The sequence below is a fragment of the Poromitra crassiceps genome, assembly GCF_964638095.1.
Source record: "Poromitra crassiceps genome assembly, chromosome: 16".
Taxonomy (NCBI): Eukaryota; Metazoa; Chordata; class Actinopteri; order Beryciformes; family Melamphaidae; genus Poromitra; species Poromitra crassiceps.
Genome location: NC_139645.1, coordinates 12,119,053 through 12,139,392, shown reverse-complemented (window position 1 = coordinate 12,139,392; position 20,340 = coordinate 12,119,053). Strand labels below are relative to the sequence as shown.

Here is a 20,340-nt window from a genome sequence, read left to right as displayed (position 1 = left end):
AAGGGCTTGAATTGATATATTTCGTGCAAAAATAGAAATAGAAAAAAATAAAAAATATTTTTGATATTTTTTCTACTTAATGTGTAACATCACTGTTGAGCAGTGTTCACACATTCAAGCCTCTCTTAATTGTTATCTGTGAGCTTCTGTAAAGCCTGCTAGTTCTTACTATAAACATTCTCAGTGTTGTAGCAGTCATTAACCTTGATCCATGTCTCAAAATGTGCCATGTTGGGTCCTTAAAAAGCCCTCGAATGTGATGTTGAAGAAGGTGTGGGCAGTTGCGGCTTCCCTTCTCAGCTGTCCTCTTACTGATTGCAGGATGGGTAATGATTTGTTTTTCTCCAACAGATTATGTGCAGACAGGCCCATACAACAAAGGCTACACTGAGTCCCAGCTGCAGGCAGGTGGAGGCTTCATCCTGCTGGACTTTAACGAAGAACAGGTAACCGCTCGGTCAAACGACATCACCGTTTAACTTCCACTAACGACTGGGGACTTGATTAGAAACAGCTCAATATTTATTTCCCGATAGGATTGACCAATATTCTATTGAAAAAAAATTATCCTCAAAATTATATACAATCGCCTATTAAATAGCTTGAAAATATTCCTGGTTTCGGCAACCTGATCTCAGATAATATTATACTCTTTTATCGCTGATATTGAAATGTCTTGCCAGCACCCTGTCTCCACTTTTGCTACTTGAATTTCAAGTCAAATTTGATCTTAAGTACCCCGCTATTCTGCTGCAGGTTTGCTCACAAAGATACTGATGCGGTTACTGCTTATGTCAGATATTGTTTGTACCGGTAATCATATTCCATTTATGTGAACACTCCAATCAATGGAATGTTCCATTTTGTTCAGCATCTCTGTTTGGTAATATATTTTGTGATATATTTTTATATTGTGATATATCATTTTTAATTACTACTACTTATTTTTTATCATTATTATTATCATTATTATTATTATTATTACCCAGGGGCCCTTTATTTCAGCTTACACACAACACCCCCTTAACCTGGTATCCAGCCCCTAATGAATCCTTCATCAGGGTCTGGACGCAAGCCTATCCACCACTGAGTCAGTGACTTTTTTTTAGCCCCAACTGATTGGTTGCTGTTAGTTGTCCTTCATCAAACTCTTTGAACAATCGCACTAGCAAAGCAGGACGATGCTGACGCGCCTCATAGCAACAACGTCGTTCACTTCCCAGTGACGACAACAGTGTGTTGATATGTTGGTCCAACTTGGACATACCATTTTTGAGTGAGATGGAGCTTCGTCAAGCACAATAACCAAGCAATCGATCCTTAACTGACCAACGGCCAAAATGACAATAAGAGGAGGATTTGGCAGTAGCATTTCTGTAGCCCCCAGAGGGGGCTAGTAAATTAAGCTCTTACCAAAAGCTGGTTGGTGGTTATCGGATAATGCTACACGTGTGTTGTTGCTGCGCTCTTCGGTAGATTAGTCCCACCTAGTGTCCTCTAGAGGCAGGCCGACATTGTAAATAAGAATTTTGTTCTTAATTGTCTCGCCTGGTAAAATAAAGGTTAAAAAAAAAATAGAGAGAGTGGCGTCAGCGGAGGATCAAAATGCAAGACTCATTAGCCAATGAACAGCCAGGGATGGGTCTCGCACTACTTTTGTATGCTAAAATAAAGCTGATAATGTACAATTTGATTCAAGGGGGGAAAAACAACTTTCAGAGTACAACACAAACTGTCTATTTTGCTGCAACTCGACAGTGCTGCTTAATCCAGGACCTTACTTTTTGGAACTCTTGAGAGTAAAAGACTGGTCCAATGGAGTGAATGGAGCTGTCGGGACTCTTCTATCTAAATGGCTCTGGTCCCAACGCCTAAGTCGACCAGCCAATCAGGCGTCTCGGACATGATCTCTCCGAAATAACTGACAGTGAATAGGCTTGCATCCAGACCCATATCAACCGCTATGCAAATTCAAATAGTGCTGGAAACTGATTGGTAGGGGCTGGATACCAGGCTAACACTCCCTGGGTTTGGTGTGAAAGTGAAGACTCTACCCTATTTGCTTCTGTCCCGGTTCCCTCCTCAGTGTAAGGCAGCTTATCAGAGCCTGCTCGTCGCCGACCAGCACTGCCGTACCAGGAAGTACCTGCTGTGCATGGCCAGCGGCGTGCCGTGCGTGTCTCACATATGGGTGCGAGACTGCTGCAAAGAGAACAAGCTGCTCAACTACAGGAACTACCTGTTGCCCGCCGGCATCGGGGCGGACGACGCCATCGTGGAATGGTGAGATGAGGCTTCGTGTTGTGCTGCTCTTTCTTGGGGTTTGACCTGATGGCTCTGGGAGGTTACGTCACGTATTTTCTGATATGTGGAAGTCCGCTTATAGGAGGGTCTGAAATGAACAGGGGCTCGGGGCAAAATACTCTTGTAATAAGTTAGTTCATAAAATGCCTTTAAAAGTAAATACAAGTGTGCAAAAAATGCCCCAGATGATTGCATTTAACCGTGCTAATTTTATTCGTCGTCAAATATTCATGCGTGAATCCGACGACTGTCCCTCGTGGGCCACCGTTGGCGATTCATTTGAAGCTGGCTCAGTACACAGGCTGAAGCAGTAGAGTGTTTCCACCACCACACAGCCAAAGACTGTATAAAAATCACACCCAGTTAAATCAATCTTTGTACTATAGTACAAAAATTACAAAATGATATCTTTGCCAACTATGCAAATGTGTTATTCTCAGGGTTCCCACACCCTGTTAAACATCAAATTCAAGGACTTTGCAGGCCCAATTCCCTCAAATTCAAGGAGCCAAAATGGCAAAGTTTGAGACACGGATCAAGCTTAATTACTATTTACAACACTGGGGATTTTATAATGAGAAGTAGCAGTCTTTACAGAAGCTCACAGACAACTATAGAGACAGTCCGCATGTCTGGGAACGCCCATACAGGCCCTAGGAACGCCCACAATAGATGCTGGTTAGCTGACTCAGCCTGGCTGGGGGTGTGGTCAGGGTGGGGTAAAAACCCCTGTTCTATCCATTCAGCAAAGTTAGAATTTAGCTGATACTCCAGCCCAGGCAGACACGATCAGGGATTTAACCACCGCAGTAAATGCACATCTGAGCAGACGTCTTGTGTTCTGCTCTAGAACCCCCAAACCTGTAGTTTAGAGCCGCAGCACCGTCTTTTGGTGAGTCAGCCCATGAGATATATGGGCAGTTTTACCCCACTTGCGCAATAGCCGTTTAACATTTTGTGGGCGTTCCCAGACATGCGGACTGTCTATGATGAGACGTGGCCTCAACCTATTAAAAAGAGAGGCTTGAATGTGTGAACACTTCTCAACTGTGCTGTGTTACAATGATGGCAGGCTATGTTGTATTTTCAATTTATATTCTTACACAAAATCTACAAATTAAATCGATGACAATGTCAATTTTCAAAAAACTTTCATGGCCTTGATTCCCCCTTCCTGATCAAATTTTGATCAAATTGCCCCAGAAAGACCAGAATCCCCCTAAAAATCAGATTACCGTACATGGTAAAAAACAACAAAAATGTTAATTGTTTTACCCTGGAATGTCTTCATGTCTTTGAAGCACTGTGAACTGCAACTTTTGTATGAAAAGTGCTCTATAAATAAAGATTATTATATTATTATTGTGATGTCTTAGTACTTCCTTCTCCCCCATCAGGCATCCCCGCTGCAGTCCCTTCAAGGCCCTGCGGGTGCTGCTGGTGTTTGAGGAGCCGGTGGAGCTGTGGGCCCAGCTCCTCACCATGGGTGGAGCTTCCTCTGTGAGACACTTCCAGTCTGACAAGGACAGCTCTGGTACAGGACCCCCCCCCGCCTTGCTTATAGTCAAACTTACTGGCTCCACATTTGGCCAATTTACAATAGTCCCGTTTCTTTTGCTTAAGTACACAAAAAAGCTACTCGCGAGTAAATGTAATTAGTTACTGACAGCCTTTTATTCTCTCTCTCTCTCCTCGTCTGTAGACATCCCTGCAGGCAAGTTTGACGTTGTGGTGACAGATCGTGCCTGCCCACCATTGGTCCAGCAGAGTGTGACATCACAGGAAGTCCTGCTGGTGTCTCCCGAGTGGCTGATCCAGAGTGTGATCATCGGGGAGCGCCTGGGTTTCCACAGCAAGCCGCAGTATCATCATGACTACTCCTCCTCCTCCTCCTCTTCCTCATAGTCCCACTCCACGTGTTCATTCAGAAGGCCTTCAATCATGTTCAACGTCCAGTACTAGTTCTGTTGCATGCCTCTGTTGTATATAATTTTGTCTGTTTTTATGGAATAATGAATGTGACAGTTGTCTCATTTTAACGGTTTGAAGTTTATTTGCTCTGTAGAAAATGGTACACACATGGCGGTTTTAGTATTTACAATATATACAAAAAGTAACATGTTCTGTAGTTGAAGATGTTGACAGGCACACGATATTAAGAATACTGTGGCAATAACAAAAGCAAAGGATGCGAGTGACCGGAGTGATGCTCAGTTCATTTCTTCTGGCCTGTGTGAGAACTCGGTAATCCTCTTCTGCCACTCAGAAGCTGAAATGAAAATGTACTTACATTTTAGTTCCACTTTAGCCTGCTCACCACTGTCAAACACTTCATGCAAATACTGTAATATTTTAGTTCAACCTTAGCCTGTCGACCACTGTCAAACACTACATGCAAATACTGTCAGAGAGCCAAAGTGAACGTCACTTTCTGCTTCAGCATGCGTACCAGAGATTTTCATCCGTCATTTATTTTCCCATAGACATGGGATAAAATCATTGATAAATGCTTATAAAAATTGTTCAAACCAAATGGTTCAGCTATATTTAGAAACAGGAGAGACCACAGAACATTTCCTCTCGGACCAAAAATTGCGGATTGAAAGAAAAAAATAATTCTATGTTTTTGTTTTTTTGGTGCGATTGAAATGTTCTATGGTCTCTCTGAATTCTAAATATAGCTGAATCGCTTGGTCTGACCAAGTAAAAACTATTTTTATAAGCATTTAACGAAATGTCTATAAAAAATAAAATGGCGGATGAAATCCCTTGGTACGCATGCTGAAGCAGGAAGTGACGTTCACTTTGGCTCTCTATTTGTGTGCTTTAATCAGCTTGGAGTATCAGATGGGTGGAATGTACAGCACCAGGACAACTCCTAGTGTCAGACAAGTTCCCAATCACGGAAGTTCAAGTTAACCTTCAAAGTAGAAGGCACTTTTCGTTTACATTTTAAAGCAAACATCCCGTTGGGATTTGGAATCTAATCTGTTTTCGTTTTATAATGTAGTTAATATGGCTATAATGGTGGAAATCCACCACTTTGATCAACACCAAACAAATTGTTCCTATGCTGCTGACCAAACTTTGGAGGAGGTAATAATCTTAACACACTGACACTCATCCTAAATACAAAAAAGTAAGACTTTGTGAACGGCATATTATTATTATCTCAAGGGGTGCTGGAGACTGCAAGGTCATTAAAACTAAAGCAAAAAAGAACGTGTGGTTGTAACTGCTTGTAAAACGTGAGCTGAGTGGGACAGTGAACACACACCGTTTATCAAGTGTGCTTGAACGGTCGGTTGCGCCACAGGTGCGCCTGGGTTTTTCCTGAGCAAGCAAAGACAACTTCACACACGTTTGTTAGTAGAGATCTAAAATAACGGCGTTTATTTGCTCTGTAGCAGTGAAACTGTCGTCGTGGCTTTACTTGATCTAGATGTTGAACCGAAGGATCTCGTTAATGAATGGATTTGAGCCTTCAAAAGATGTGGTGTGTGAACCGGCCCTAACTGAAGAGCGTCATGAGCATCATCATCCATACTCCTGTGCCTTGACTGTGCAGTTACAACCTCACATAGTCTGTGTCCAGCTTCTTGCTTTCACTCATATGATCCTATGTAGTGAATGTGTGGTTTGGGAGCTGAGTAGGAAAAATAAAGTGTGAATTCGCAATAGCTGCGACAACATATGAATTTCCGAAATGCAGGATGGGATGGGCAGCCTACTCTGCCTCTGCCACCCTACGTTTTCAAAATCCCCCCCGCCGCCTCCAATTTGGCCAATTTTGACCTCCACGCCAAATTTCAGCATCCTAGAGCGAAAACTGCCCGCTAAAGGGTGGTGAACTTTTTGTGGATTGACCGACCGACCGACCAACCAATTGACAGAGTGGCTTATAGAGCTGCTGGTCACAGCTAAGAAGTGTTCTACCCTAGGTGTGCAAGTAAATATAGCATGAACTCTAAAAACACTGATTTAAGCAGGTTTGTTGTGTCCTACCTGCCCAGAGTGCCTCCAGACTGGGTGTAGTACTTGTTGTAGTCCAGTCTGAGCAGCAGCTGCGCCAGGTCCGAGTTGATCTGGTGGTTCCTCACGGTGGACAGGATCTTGAACAGCAGGAAGGACTGACGGCTGAAGCCCTGAAATTGAACACGGGTGTAATTTGACATAATCTCCCCAACATTCGTGGGAAGAGGAGGAGTCGGACCCGGTGAGCGACCCACCTTGACCAGGATGTCCAGCTGAGCAGTTCCCCTCTCGTCCAGCGGGGCCACGTTCTGACTGACCAGAAGGCAGAAGTTATGGCACAGCTCCAGGATCTCGTTCAGGCAGTGGAACACCTGAGGACAGGAAGGGGTTATGCAGACCACTTTATATTGTATTATTCGGTGGTTGTAGAACAGGTCTGTCTTGACCTGGAATCACAATCAATTTCATTGTCCAAATAAGTTTGCAGATTCAATGAATTTGTGCAACATTAAAACACAAAATTCTGAAACAAATAGTAGATCAATTACAAAATTAAAATTTGAATTGGGGAGTGGGTCTCTTTTTGAGCTGATATCTAAAGAAGATATAATTAATACTAGTGTAAGTGGCATATACTCTATATAAAACAAATAGGTCGCTTATCTATACAATATGTTCTTAGTTAGACCTGACTGCACTGGTGGGAAGCTATTGAAGTCAGTTCTATGGGGGGGGAAACAGTAGTGCTGCCTGCAACTAACAATTTCATTATCGATTAATCTGTTGATTATTTTCTTGCCTAATCGATTACGGTAGTTGTTTGGTCTATAAAATGTCAAAATGGTGAAAAATTTCCATCAATTTTCCCCCAAAGATGACATGAACCTCAAATGTCTTCTTTTGTCCTGACCAACAGTCCACCACCCAAAGATATTCAGTTTACTGTCAGGAAAGACTAAAGAAACCAGAAAATATTGACATTTAATAAGCTGGAACAAGAGAATTATTTTTCTTAAAAATTTGTCTGAAGTTCTGAACGATTAATCGATTATAAAAAAAAAACTAGAATTGTGCAGTTGTTTCCAAGGTGTAACTACATATAAATATAACTAGACAGCCAGAACAGAGAGTATTAAGTAAGAACTGACTGTATGGCAGGAGGAGGTGCAGACGTTGGACGCCAGCAGCAGAGAACATAGTCAAATGTTGGACACTCACCGGCTTGAGCAGGATGAAGGACTGGGCCAGCAGGTTGCTGAGGAAATGGTCGTGTGCCAGTCTGATGCTCTCAAAGTCTCTGGTGGAGTTGATCTGCTGCAGCAGCTGAGAGTGCTGAGACTCCAGAACATCCACCTGACCAAGAGAAGGGACGGGCGAGAGGGAGACTCAACGCAGCTCAAGTCTTTTTAAACGAAGAAGAATCCCTCCTCCTCACACACTTCCACTGTTACATATCACCTCTTTGATTCTGAGGGACTGACACCAAAACATTGCTAAATTGTTAATTTGGATGTGATTATCATTCTACGTTGTCTATGTTTTAGCCAGTTATTAAAATAAATACGAAAAATTGTGTTTTTTTTATATACAGTGTTCATATGTTTTAGGGTGTAATTTTCCTTTACTTTATATAACAAAATTCAATCTGCCTCCCTCCAACATACTGTACACATATTTGCAAAACCATTTCACCACATGGGTACCTGCAAGTAGTACTGCAGGTTGTCCACCAGGAAGGCCATGTGGTTGCGCAGCCTCCATTTCACCGCATCCGTCTGGTTGGACTTGAGGTGTTTCCTCTGCATCTGCAGCGCCCAGCAGTGCTGCAGCTCCGACTGCACGCGCCGCACGCTCAGCAGGTACCTGAACACAACGTTGTACCTGGAGACGAGGGACAGAGTGTGGACAGACAGACAGACAGAGAGAACGGGAGGCTTATAGCGGCTGCACAGAGCGACCGACGCACTCAAAACAGGGTCAAAGCTGGAAGCCAGATGAGACGGATACGGACTTCTCCAGAACAGCGGGGGTGAAGAGGATGTGCAGAGGCCACTGGACCTTGTAGGCCAGACCCAGAGCGGCCCAGCCGGTGGGCGGGATCTCGCGGGGGGACGTGTCCTGCGGAGGCGTGGCCCCGTCCCTGGTGCTGGTCGACTCTGAAAACAGAGGGGGGGGAGGGATCGGCTTGAAATGTAGAGCTGAGGTGCGCTGTGCCATCACTACAACATGAAGAGAACCACGGGGGAACGTGGGACCGCGGCACTCCAAAAATCCAGAAAACAGCCAGACTTGGTCTCGGTTAGATGTGATTTTTATTGCTTCTTCAGACGAACGTGTTTTGACATAAAGCCTTCATCTGGCTGCATGTCTGCCCCACATTAGCTGTGGTAACCCCACATACCTGTCCTATTGGTATGTTGTTGTTTTTTTTGAGAAAATATAAAAAAATATTCAAAATAAACAAATAAGTCTGACGACAAACATAACCATTAGCCACTAGAGGGCGCTAACATCATGGATCAAAACCATAGAGATGAAGAGAGCGAGAACTCGGATGCATCTCGTTCCTTACTGTACAACGCTGTATGAATCACATGAGCACATTCCAGAGTGTTTAGGGAGGATAGATTGTCCTCACTCTATTTCACCGTGCATGACTCTGAGTCTGAGCTGAAGCATTGGCTGTGGCGCGCACCTTTCTCTCTTGCACGCATTAACAAGGCTATTCACCTTATGTTCCAACACAGCGGTCAGCCAGTCACTTCCTGTTGTGTTTACACTTCCTGTAGTCTCGCTGGCCAGCCTCCTCTCCCTTCCGTCCGAGGAGTCTGGCGCCGCAGGTCTCCATAACTGGGATAAACCCTCCCCTGCTCTACTCTGCTCTCCCATTTGAGCGACTGTTTCGGTGGCAGCCAGATGTCCGCTCCCCGGCTTATTACAAGCTCTGTCATTGGCTCCGACCATGTCAATCAGAGCGGCTTCCGCTCCCTCCTCCCTGTGTGTCGCTGTAAATAGTGCCCTGCCGCCGCAGTGAAAACAACAACGCTAACTAGCTAGCGAGCTAACGGCAGAAACCTACACGCTAGCTCGTTGCTGCACGCTGAAAACGGCAAGTTGGATTGTTTGAAACTATTTTCCAAGGGCACTGCCGCTAAGCACTGCCCATCGCAATCCCACTATGGAGACTCCTCGGACGGAAGGGAGAGGAGGCTGGCCAGCGAGACTACACGTCCTGTGACTGCACAGTACTAGTGACCAGGTAAAACAGACTGTGTTTTGAACAGGAAGTCATAACACAACTGGGTGAAGTGGGCGGGGCTACATAAGGCGAATAAGCTAGCCTGCAAGCTGTAAGATTGCACTGTCTAAAGACGCCGCCTTAGGCTGACGTCAGGCTGATCTGTCAACTCGCCACACGTCATTTCCATCTTCTTCAGAAGCAGCCTCTGTGAAGTGGGCGGAGTCGAAGGTCTGGACTCAGGTCAAATCAAAGCTCTCCAGTCTCAAATCAATGACAAACCAAGAAGAGGCAGTGTCGTAGAAGGGTTAGTGTCTACCTCTGTCTCGAATAGCGTCCTTGTTGTGAGACCGCATGGGATTTACTGTGTGTGTGTAGATGGGGACCGCCATCTCTAAAGCGGAGGTTTTCAATGTGGGAGGCGGGTCAGTGAATGGAGGTGAAAATATTAAAAATATTACATTAGTTATTGCATGGTTATCAAAAGGAGATCACATATAATAGCCTAAATGTATGTGCTTTGGTTAGAGAGATAGTTCAGGGATACAGTAGTATTGGGGAATTTTACTGTCTTTCCCCCTTTCCCAGAGTCAGAAACAAATAAATGCCTTCGGACCGACATTTTTTTAATAGTCTGAAGCTATCTTGACTCAATTGTTGAGATCAAATCATTGTTGGGATCGTATAGCATAATCATGAGCTCATACGCATCCAGGAATTTAGCGAAACTACGGTAAGCAAGTAAACTGGGGATGGGCGGCTTTGTCCCCTGAGGGGCAGGCCCACAGCCTCAGACTTTGAAAAGCCCTGCTCTAAAGTGATCAACACTGGTCATCATAATCCACTAACAGACTGGACAAAGGAGTTATAAAAACGTATAGAAGGCTTCTATCCGTGTTCATTTCTTTCAATAAAACATCACCCAGATAGTTTCCTCCTTCATCCTCTGATGTCTGATTTATATGATAAGCTTATATACGCTTTATGTCAGCAACAAACCTTTGCCATCTTTGCCTTGGTAGTCTATAGTGAGGTGCAGCAGAGGAAGCAGGTTGTCATCATCTAGTAAGACCTTGTGAGCAGCCTGCTGAAAGGCCACATTGACATCTGTGGACGAGAAAAAACAGTAAACACAATACCTGTCTTCAGCCAGGGATCAGCATAACTGTTAAACGAGTCCTAACTGCAAATACATCTATACTATAATTCCAGGACTGTCCGTATGTATGTCTGTATGTTTATCTCGAGAACCGTTTCCTGCAATTTGCCATAGCGCCATCCTGCTGCCAACACAAACAGCGGTTTATCTCGAACCGCTCAGCCGATCAACTTCAAACTTGGGGTAGTGCGCTGCTGGGAACCCGACATAGGGCAATGCCGAATTTTTTGAAATTTGGCAAAGCGCCACCTACTGCCAACACAAACAGCGGTTTATCTTGAGAACCGTTCGTCCCGTCGACTTCAAACTTGGCGGGTGCACTGTTGGGAACCCGACAGAGCGCGCGAAGCACGCACATAGAAAAGCAGTTTATCTCGAGAACAGTTTTGCTGATCGACTCCAAACTTGGGGAATGCACTGCTGGGAGCCCGCCGGAATGCAGCGCCGCATTTCGTGCAATTCGGACACGCACATAGTCAAAGTGCCACCCACTGGCAACACTAAAAGTGGGAACTTGGCGAGACTCGGTGGGTGCACTGCCGGGGACCCGAGAAAGTGCAGTGTCAAATTCTGTGCAATTCGACCAATCAGAACACGGCTTTCACGCATCTCCAGAACCCGTTGGTCCGAACGACTTCAAACGTGGCGTGGGCGCTGCTGGGGACCTGAGAAAGTGCAGTGTCAAATTTCATGCAATTCGACCTATTGGGGGGCGACCCATGCAAGCCGGGAGAGAGTGGGACAGCATGATGTGTGAATGGGGGGGGAAGGGGAACGGGCACTGCACTCGTTTTTCATTCACAGAGGAATAATGTATGGTGAAAGATTTGGAACGTGTACCGTACCGTGCTCAGTGACAGCCGTCGGCGGTGTCTTCAGCATGTGCTGCGCATTGTCGATGAAGACCTGGTAGAGCTCGCCACGACCCAGCAGGTAGAAATCCTTAATGATCTGCAGGGTAATAGAAACGTATTCTGAAGGATTCACCTTGAGCTCATTGTACAGTCCAGAGCTGAGCTTCCTGGGGTACAAACCTTGAGTTGTCCCAGCAGATCCGACTCCTCCACCATCAACGTCCACAGATGCTGCAAGTCAGTGGAGAGTGAGACGCAGCGAGTCAGTGGAGACGCATCGTGACTAATTTTTTTATTTGATTTCGTCACACTCGGGGTTGGAGCAAATCATGAAGTGAACTGGGAAGACATGCTCAATTCCAACTCAACGTGAATTGAATTGGAACGACAGGAAACATAATTTAATGCCATCTTCTAAGAGTTTGTCTCGATTCACTAAACATTATAAATCAAAACTGTATGAATCAAATCAAATACAGTTCAACACATCAAATGCATTCAAACATAATGTATGTATTAGGATTACATGTTTAGCATCAAATGCCACCTGAAATGTTCCTTCAACATTTTATGATATTTAGTATTGACAATATAACACTATAGAGCAGTGCTTCTCAACCTGGGGGGCGGGACCCCCCCGGCGGGGTCGCGAGATTATTTTGAGGGGGGGTCGCAGGATGATTGTAAAAAAAGAAAAGATAAAAAGAAAATGATTTTTCTCCCATGATCATTAAATCTCCCATATTTAATGTCTTGTATATAAAGCGATATAAACTATAAACTGTATCAAAAAGATTTCAGTGAGTGAGTGAAATCAGTGTGTGAATGCGCGCGCACTAGGAAGTCGTTGTTTGGTTGGGCAGTGGCGGGAGGGGGGCGGTCACGACGAACCCTACCCTCAAGGTTTTTTGGGGTCACGGCTCAAAAAGGTTGAGAACCACTGAAGTGGCACTGCCAAAGTCATGCAAAAAAAAAAAATCAAGAATGAAATGTTATATGGTCTCTCATGATTCTGAATCGGTGGGTATGACCAAGTAAAACTAGTTGTACTCTTATACTATTAAAGGCCTTTTAATTTTTGCAAAACAGTGTGCCTTGGAAGTTTTTTGGTTATGACTTTTTTGATCACTAAGCTGAATACAAGTCAACCACCTTTGATCTCATTAAACTAGTTGTATTTTTATATTAAAATGAATGCGTGAGAAATGCCTAGGTGCGAACGCCAAATCCGGAAGACTTTGACACGTATGTTTAATCAGATATATGATGACCTATTAACTCAGGTCTATGATAAGAAAAAAAAACATATTTTACAGAATCTCACCGAATTAAATTAAACTGACTGAAATTCCAATTAGTTGCCTGTAGTTTTTTTCTTCTTCCCCAAATTCCAATCCTTGTTGGAATGTGTTCATTCATTCCCGAATTGAGCCCGACCCCGCTGTGTTAGTAGCTTCGCTTCGACTAACCCTAGATGACAGCAGCAACAGGCTTGGTATATGAGCTCACCTCTGCCACTGTGCTCCTGATGCCGTCGATCAGATTCTCAAAGTCCACCAGGCTGAAGAGAGGCTGCTGCTTGAGCCTGTGCAGCTCGGCAGCAAACAGGTCCTCCTGGTGCTTCAGGATGGAGCCTGTGAGAGTCAAGAGCACACAGCGTCCATCAGGAGCGGACAGATAGATTAGTACAGTGGTGTGAAGAAGACAATTCACTCATCACAAATGCAGTGAAGACAAAATAAATCATTTTTGGTGTTAAAGAGAGTGAGTATCCTCCTCCGGTTACCGTTCAAAACGTACAGATTGAACAGGCCTCTGCATATAAATATCTGGGCATCTATGTGGACACTGCTCTATCCTGGAGGGCTCATATAGATGGTTTTCACAAGCTGCAACCCCACAGCACTTCCTTTTTCTCAGCTTCTTCTTTGGTGTTTTATGGCGGTTGTTATCATTAAATGTTGCATTACCATTCTATCATCTTCACAGTGCTATTTACAGTGTCCACTTTCTCAGCTGTTCAGGGGGAAACACTGACATACTTCTATTTAAAAAAAAAAAATTGCTATGTAACTGTTTAAATGCAAAGATAGGCCTATGCATGCAATAACGTACTAGTCAGCTTACACTGTAACATGTAGCTTTTATTAGCCTCTCAGGCTAGCTCTGGACCAGACAACAACGCTTCCTACTACCCAGCGTGTGCACGTCTTTCCGACAGGGGTGGTTGTTATGGCAACTATCAACAACAACAACAACTACTACTAACTACTACAAGACATAAAGACCGAAATAGGCTACGTTGTTACTGTGTCTGTCGGAGACACGGCGTCACGTTAACATTTAATATGAGCCGAATATCAACCTGCGCACAGCTATGTATACAGGAAGTAAACCGGATATTCAGGTGGGTTGTGACGTTTGTTATTGTTGTCAAGTTAAAACCGTCTATAGACTACATTTGCAGTAAGGTGCAACAACGTATTTACTTTTTAAGAAGACTCCGGGCTTTTGTAGCGAACACACAGATCTTGCTGCTGTTTTTTCAATCAATGAATGAGTGTTATGCTGTATGGGAGTAGTGCATGGTATACAGGCCCGCTCCAAACCATTACGCAGAGTACGCAGACTGCGTAGGGCATCACGTGACTGAGGGCACCAAAAAAAAAAAAAAAAAAAAAAATTTTTTTTTTTTTTTTTTTTGGTGCCCTCAGTCAGGCCACTCACTGAACAGCAGGCCAGGCGCCGCCTACTGGTTTACTAGTGGTTTTATTACTTTATTCAGGGTGCATCTCATTGTAAAATTGGACTCGGCCCAAATTGGGCTTCAAACGGCCCAAATTGGGCTTCAAGCGGCCCAAATCTGGCTTCAACTGGCCCAAATCTGGCTTCAACTGGCCCAAATCGGGCTTCAGACGGTCCAAATCTGGCTTCAAACAGCCCAAATCTGGCTTCAAACGGCCCAAATTGGGCTTCAAACAGCCCAAATTTTTCGCCGCCGCCCTTCGGACGCCGGCACGCACGTCGGCCTGTATCGGCCTGGCCTGCTTGGTATCTAATGCCCGGCCTGAATTATGATCCCAGTCCGCCCTGCTTGCATGTACAGTTTAACAATCACTTGTTTGCTGACATGTACAGTAATTCTAACAATTGTTTGTTTCCCACATGTAATGAAATGTGAGATACACTAGTATCGTTCATAATTAATGATTTTGCAGTCTTTCGTTTGACAGTTATTGAAAGTTTTACGGGGGGGGGGGGGGCACCACAGAACAATTACGCTTAGGGCACCCAAATGGCCAGGATCGGCCCTGATGGTATAGCTGTCTGTCTGTCTGTGCAGCTTAAAACTAGACTAGGCAGGTTAATCCGAATATGCTCGAAAATTGTCGGACAAACACTTGAAACAAACTTTCAAGAAGCGCACACAAGAAGAATGTTGTCTCTAGCGGGTAGCATAATATGTGACCCAACTCACATTCTTTTGAATGAATTTGAGCTGTTGCCCTCAAACAGAAGATTCAGAGTCCCACAGGCTCGCTTAAACAGACTGAGAAACTCTTTTGTGCCCCAGTCTGTCAAACTGTTCAATCAGGTTAGAGGCTCTAGGTAGGGACTAAGGAAGCACTGCAGCCACTTTTCTTGTCTCTTGTTTTTTTTTTGTCGTCAATTACGTGTATTGAAGTTTCACAGTATGTAGCACTTTGATGATGGTGATGCTGTTGTTGTTTGTATTGTACACCTGTATGTATTTATGAGAAACAAATGTCTTAGGATGCAAGACAAATTTCGGACTCTGTCTGACAATAAAGTGATATCTTATCTTATCTTATCTTATCTTATCGTGAGACACGCCAGAACAATGGAGGGTATGACAGCAGAGGGGATCCCCTTAAGATCACAGCGGCACAGCCTACCAGCTCTGGACGGACTGTGGTTGTGGTTCTCAAACATCTGCACGGATTCCCCCACAAACAGGATTTTCTCCGCCACCCGGATGGGAATGTAAGAAGGCAGCATCTCTGTGCGCAGGGAGAACTGCTGCAGAGAGGGCGCCAGCATGTTCTCCTCCTCAATCAGCCTCTGAAGTAGGACACAGCGGTGCGTAAGTATACAGTGGTGGGTAGACTACTGAAAATCTATCCTCAAGTGAAAATGGACAATTACGCCCATAAAGATATGACTAAAGTAAAGGTCTTTGCACACACAGTCTGTTTGCTTTCGTATGCGTTTTTTTTAATCCGTCATCTGAAAACCCGGCTCGCAAAAAGCTATTGACTGATGCGAAAAACGCAGAAAGTCGAACCTGTTCCGAAAACTTTAACGACGGACGAAGGTTTCGGAGTCAGTGTGTAAAAGATAGATAGATAGATAGATAGATAGATAGATAGATAGATAGATAGATAGATAGATAGATAGATAGATAGATAGATAGAGTACTTTATTAATCCCCTGGGGGAAATTCTTGTGTTACAGCAGAAGCCAATGTCAGTACATCTCAGTAAAACACACACAAGAGAAAAAGTCTAGTCAAAAATAAAATATGTCAGACCATGTCAGAAACATTTCAAGAAAGCACAGCATTAAGCCTATCTACAATAAAGTTAAATAAAATAAGATAAGAAATTACACCTGTAATTTACAGCTGTAAGCACACATGTAAGCACACATGCAACATCATTATAAAGTGAGTGACACAACATGAGGTCGTAGTTATTTTAAAATGTGCGACAATTTTGGACCTTAAGCCTTAAAGGTGAAAATGACCATTTGAGAAACCTGCTCAAGTAAAAAAAAAAAAAAAAAAAAGTACCTGGTTAATAAATTACTCAAAGTACAAGTTACTTTCCATTTTTTTGGGTGTGCGGGCCATTGCAAAAAAAAAAATGCTCTTGTTGATAAAACTTTATAGACCAGGTAGCCTAATCAAACAAATAAGGATTAATAATCTCCCACTCTCTCTCTCGCTGCCTCTCTAGCCCTCTTTTCCCCGCCTACTCTTCTCTTCCTCAATTCCCTATCTAAAGAAGTACTGAGATCTTGTCTGTCTGAAGCTGTGTGTGTGTGTGTGTGTGTGTGTGTGTGTGTGTGTGTGTGTGTGTGTGTGTGTGTGTGTGTGTGTGTGCACGTGTGTGTGCGTGTGTGTGTTTCCCTCACCAGGTCCTGCAGTTCCCGGAGCTGCTTCCCACTCAGCCCCCCGATGCCCAGGTCGTCGTCGTCGTCATCCTGGTTGGCGGCGGCCCCTCCGGCGCTCGGACCCTGCTTCACAAAGAACTCCTCGCTCTGGTCCAGCAGCAAGCCGTGCAGCATCCAGGCGGCCAGCTGCTTGTACATCACACCGTGGCACACCGCAAGAATCCTGCATCGGGTACGGCGGGGGGGGGGGAAACAATGGAATAAAACAGGTAAACACAACTCTAGATTTTGTTTTTTACCCCCTGCAGTGAGGTGACTTAAGAGCCCAATTTATGCTTCGTCTGCCAACACTTTTGAAACGGTCACCGACAGAAATGAGGACTTGAGTCGACACTTTCAAGTGTCGGCGAGCAGTGTCTGCTACCTGGTGAAATGTCTAGTGTCGCTGACTATGTCATAGTATCGCGCAAGTCTGATTGGTTATATAGACGGCACGCGCTTGACTTCCTTGTTTTGGTTTTCACTCCATTGAAATGAATGAATGTGTCCCCGCTATTTTTATCAGCCTGTCCTTGATAATAATAATAATAATAATAATGATTGGATTTATATAGCGCTTTTCTAGACACCCAAAGCGCTTCACAGGAATCATTATTCATTCACACCATTCGTACCAGTGGTGGTAAGCTACGGGTGATGTAGCCACAGCTGCCCTGGGGAAGACTGACGGAAGCGTGATGTATGACTTCGTGAAAATCACAAAGAACATCGTGACCAATTTCCCAGAGAGAGACAAGGTGAGTTGTGTGGTTGTGTGTCGTTTATATGCGGCTGCAGCCAAGTACGTTACATCTTGCCTCCGAGGTGGTTTCACTGTGCATTCCATTCCCTCTCTTGCCTTGGCTGCGTTCGGGTGTCACGTGACCGTTGAACCGAGGCGAACATTCACTGAAGTATAAATGCAACACCATGAGCGACACTTTCTTTTTCGTCTGCGACCATGTGCTGAGCGACACTTTCTAATAAGTATAAGCTTTACTTCTCCAGAGCCATGCGGACGGGGGGAAGCCCTCCACAGCTGTGTTTGTAGACCGTCTCCAAGATCTGACAGCCATGGATCTAAAGCAAACGGAGAAGACAAGGACCAGACCGTCATGATTCTGTCAGCGGCCGTTACCCAGCCGCTGATCATCAGAGGCGTGAGGAGATAATGACTGAACTTTCATTTTGGGGTGAACTATCCCCTTTAATCGATCCGTACCTTCTGTGACTTGATTGTCTCCACCACCACCATCACAGAGGGGAAGAGCAGCTGGAACTAAACAGAGAAAAATGACCCGTCAGGCAAACGGGTATGATTCACCGGGGGAAGATTTTCCACTCTTGAAGGTCTGTAGTACAACTTCAACAAAAAAAAAAAAACGTACTAATTGCACAAAGACGTGATCTGCTCAGGAACATCATTGATGTTTTACCTGATCAAGCACATAATTCACATGGGAAATTGACAGATGTGGATCTCCAAGGAACTGGAATACAGAACACAGAGGAGGGATTGAGAGAATGCAATACGTTATTGTTATTGATTGACATGCCTAACAGTACATGCTCTGTGAAAACACGACACGTCTATCCGTGTGCCCTCCTTCATACGTCTTGCTCAAGGTCCAGTAGAGCCTGTCGGTACGGCTGCAGCATGGAGTCCAGCCCGGTGCAGAAAGCCCGCAGGTAGATCCCGTTGAGTCCAGCCTGGTTGGGCTGGTTTGTGTGATGCTCCTAGAGAAGAGGCCGTGGATACAACTCGTCATTCTATTTGTTTCTTTGTTTATTCTATTCTATTTGTTTATTTGAAATATACTCCCTAACAATAAGCAAATGGAAGAAGTCATCGAAACTTTTTCCCTTTTTTCCTTACTTTGTATAGACCTTATTCGCTCAACCCGGACGGCGCCATATTGTTGACATACCGTCCTGCAGCTGACAACTATAGTAACGGCCTTATTGTCGTTTCTGTTCCATTACAAAATAGCGATAGTGATGACAGCAATAAAAACCCCAGAGTTGTTGTTGTTTGTATGCTGCCGTTAATGCCTGTAATAATAAACGAAAGAAAAAATTAGGTGAACAGACTTTGCTGTGAGGAGCTGTCAGAAAGTTTCACCTGTCTCTCCTAACTATCCACACATATCTCCTGTGCTGACGTATCCTCAGTCTCGCTCCCTTCACGTCTGTGGACGGTGGAGATAGAAACAAACCACGGGGACTTTATTGCTGTCATTACTACAGCCACGTGTAACGCAGGTCACCATCCGAACACAACAGGAACGATACAGGTAACGCTGACGGAGGCTAGCTTCCTATAAACGCTGCTCTCACGTAGGTTGTCACTTAAGAGCTGCAGCGCTAGGTCGAGAACATGGCGGCGGTGGGCGTGCCCGCAGTACGTGAGTGACGTCAATCGAATAAGGTCCATTGTCTAAGCAAACAATCATCCTGACAACACATTTTCTGATTTGAAACACAGTAAGACAAATCTGTCCACATGTTGTGCAGGAGCACGTGTGTGGAGTTTCCTCACCTGTTGATGGACATGGGCAGTGTGCTGCTCTATAAACTCTGTAAAGCGAATGTAATCCGATCCCAGTTTACAGAGGCGGCTGAGGACACTGGTCTCACTGGGGTGGAGGAAGGGAAGGTCCTGGGACACCTGAGGGGGGACATGTCAGTCAAACGACGTCGTGCCCCTTTCGGGAACTGTGTCCGCATATGACGCCATCAGCTGCAGCAGGACCATCACCTGTGGTCCGAGCCCCCGGCAGATGATGACGTCATGTGCGGACACAGTTCCCGAAGGGGTCAACAAACGGCATTGCTAATGTCTCATAAAGATGCATAACTACTGCATCATGCACACTGCAGTGCACAGTGAAGCTGGCACACAATAGGACGAATCAGCGTGATGATGTCACTTGACACCCAGAAATGCAGAAGTATGAGTTGTGCCAAACAAACGTTAATATCTCAAAGACTATACATGACATCGCTTATATTTTGACATTCTGAGTGAGAGCATTAGTAGCTCAAGCGTTTGATGTATAATATATGCATGTCGTGTTAAAGTTGTGTGAACTGTCGCAGTTTTTAAAATGTAAACAGAGTTAGCTGGCTAGAGTCAGACAATCAAGCCTCGGGCCACTTGGGCTCCATAGGGTTCCATTGCCGTTGCCACCCATTGACGCGGTTTGTTTACCAAAATGCTGCTTGGCTGATCCCTCTTATAGGCTACAATGGCAGCAGAAGCAATATACACCATTGACTTATTTATGAATTCGACATTATGATTATAATAACAACCCTACTATGTTTTGCATGTTATGATTAAAGAAAATGAATGAACGCGCAACCGCATTTTGGGAAAGGAGCTAACGTTAATCTAGCTAACGTTAGATTAGAAACGTTATTGCACTGTCTTTCGTTTTACCTGCAAACCTGTGCGTTTGTTCCATGTGAAAATCGTCCCAGGGTATCCGCTTAATGCCAACAACAGCTCGTGAATCATCTTAATTCGCCTCAGATTAACGAATAATTCGGTGTCACGGAGGACTCTCGTCTCGTCATTCATCCACCAAAACAAAGCTGTCGATGGAGCTGTCGCAGTTCTGATACGTCCGTAC

At 44.6% G+C, this 20,340-nt stretch overlaps 2 protein-coding genes across 2 annotated transcripts in view; one reads left to right on the top strand and one right to left on the bottom strand.

The window, feature by feature from the left end:
- tp53bp1 (tumor protein p53 binding protein, 1) overlaps positions 1–4,297 on the top strand; it is a 33,718-nt gene extending 29,421 nt beyond the window's left edge. Inside the window, exons 26-29 of the mRNA XM_083653139.1 lie at positions 352–446; positions 2,087–2,283; positions 3,702–3,838; positions 4,007–4,297. Coding sequence (XP_083509265.1) covers positions 352–446; positions 2,087–2,283; positions 3,702–3,838; positions 4,007–4,209 — 632 coding nt within the window. The 3' untranslated portion in view covers positions 4,210–4,297. The remainder of the gene's footprint in view (positions 1–351; positions 447–2,086; positions 2,284–3,701; positions 3,839–4,006) is intronic.
- A 56-nt stretch (positions 4,298–4,353) lies between these two features.
- tubgcp4 (tubulin gamma complex component 4) lies at positions 4,354–20,278 on the bottom strand. Its single transcript, XM_083652909.1, has 18 exons — positions 20,148–20,278; positions 19,245–19,373; positions 18,320–18,442; positions 18,142–18,195; positions 17,928–17,984; positions 17,706–17,785; positions 16,688–16,889; positions 15,448–15,613; positions 13,040–13,164; positions 11,711–11,761; positions 11,522–11,627; positions 10,517–10,624; positions 8,291–8,435; positions 7,983–8,160; positions 7,498–7,632; positions 6,534–6,650; positions 6,310–6,449; positions 4,354–4,573 (listed from the first exon to the last, which is right to left on the bottom strand). Exons 1-18 carry the CDS (start codon positions 20,223–20,225, stop codon positions 4,567–4,569), a joined length of 2,001 nt encoding a protein of 666 aa, XP_083509035.1. The 5' UTR covers positions 20,226–20,278; the 3' UTR covers positions 4,354–4,566.
- Between the last annotated feature and the right edge of the window lie 62 nt (positions 20,279–20,340).

Excerpts from the sequence above, each read along its gene's own strand:
- tubgcp4 (XM_083652909.1), bottom strand. The coding sequence starts at position 20,225 with ATGATTCACGAGCTGTTGTTGGCATTAAGCGGATACCCTGGGACGATT. Across the intron at positions 18,443-19,244 it reads CTGCCCATGTCCATCAACAG|GAGCATCACACAAACCAGCC; the intron begins GTGAGGAAACTC and ends CCTCTTCTCTAG. Across the intron at positions 16,890-17,705 it reads GTCCGCATGGCTCTGGAGAA|GATTCTTGCGGTGTGCCACG; the intron begins GTAAAGCTTATA and ends TACCCGATGCAG.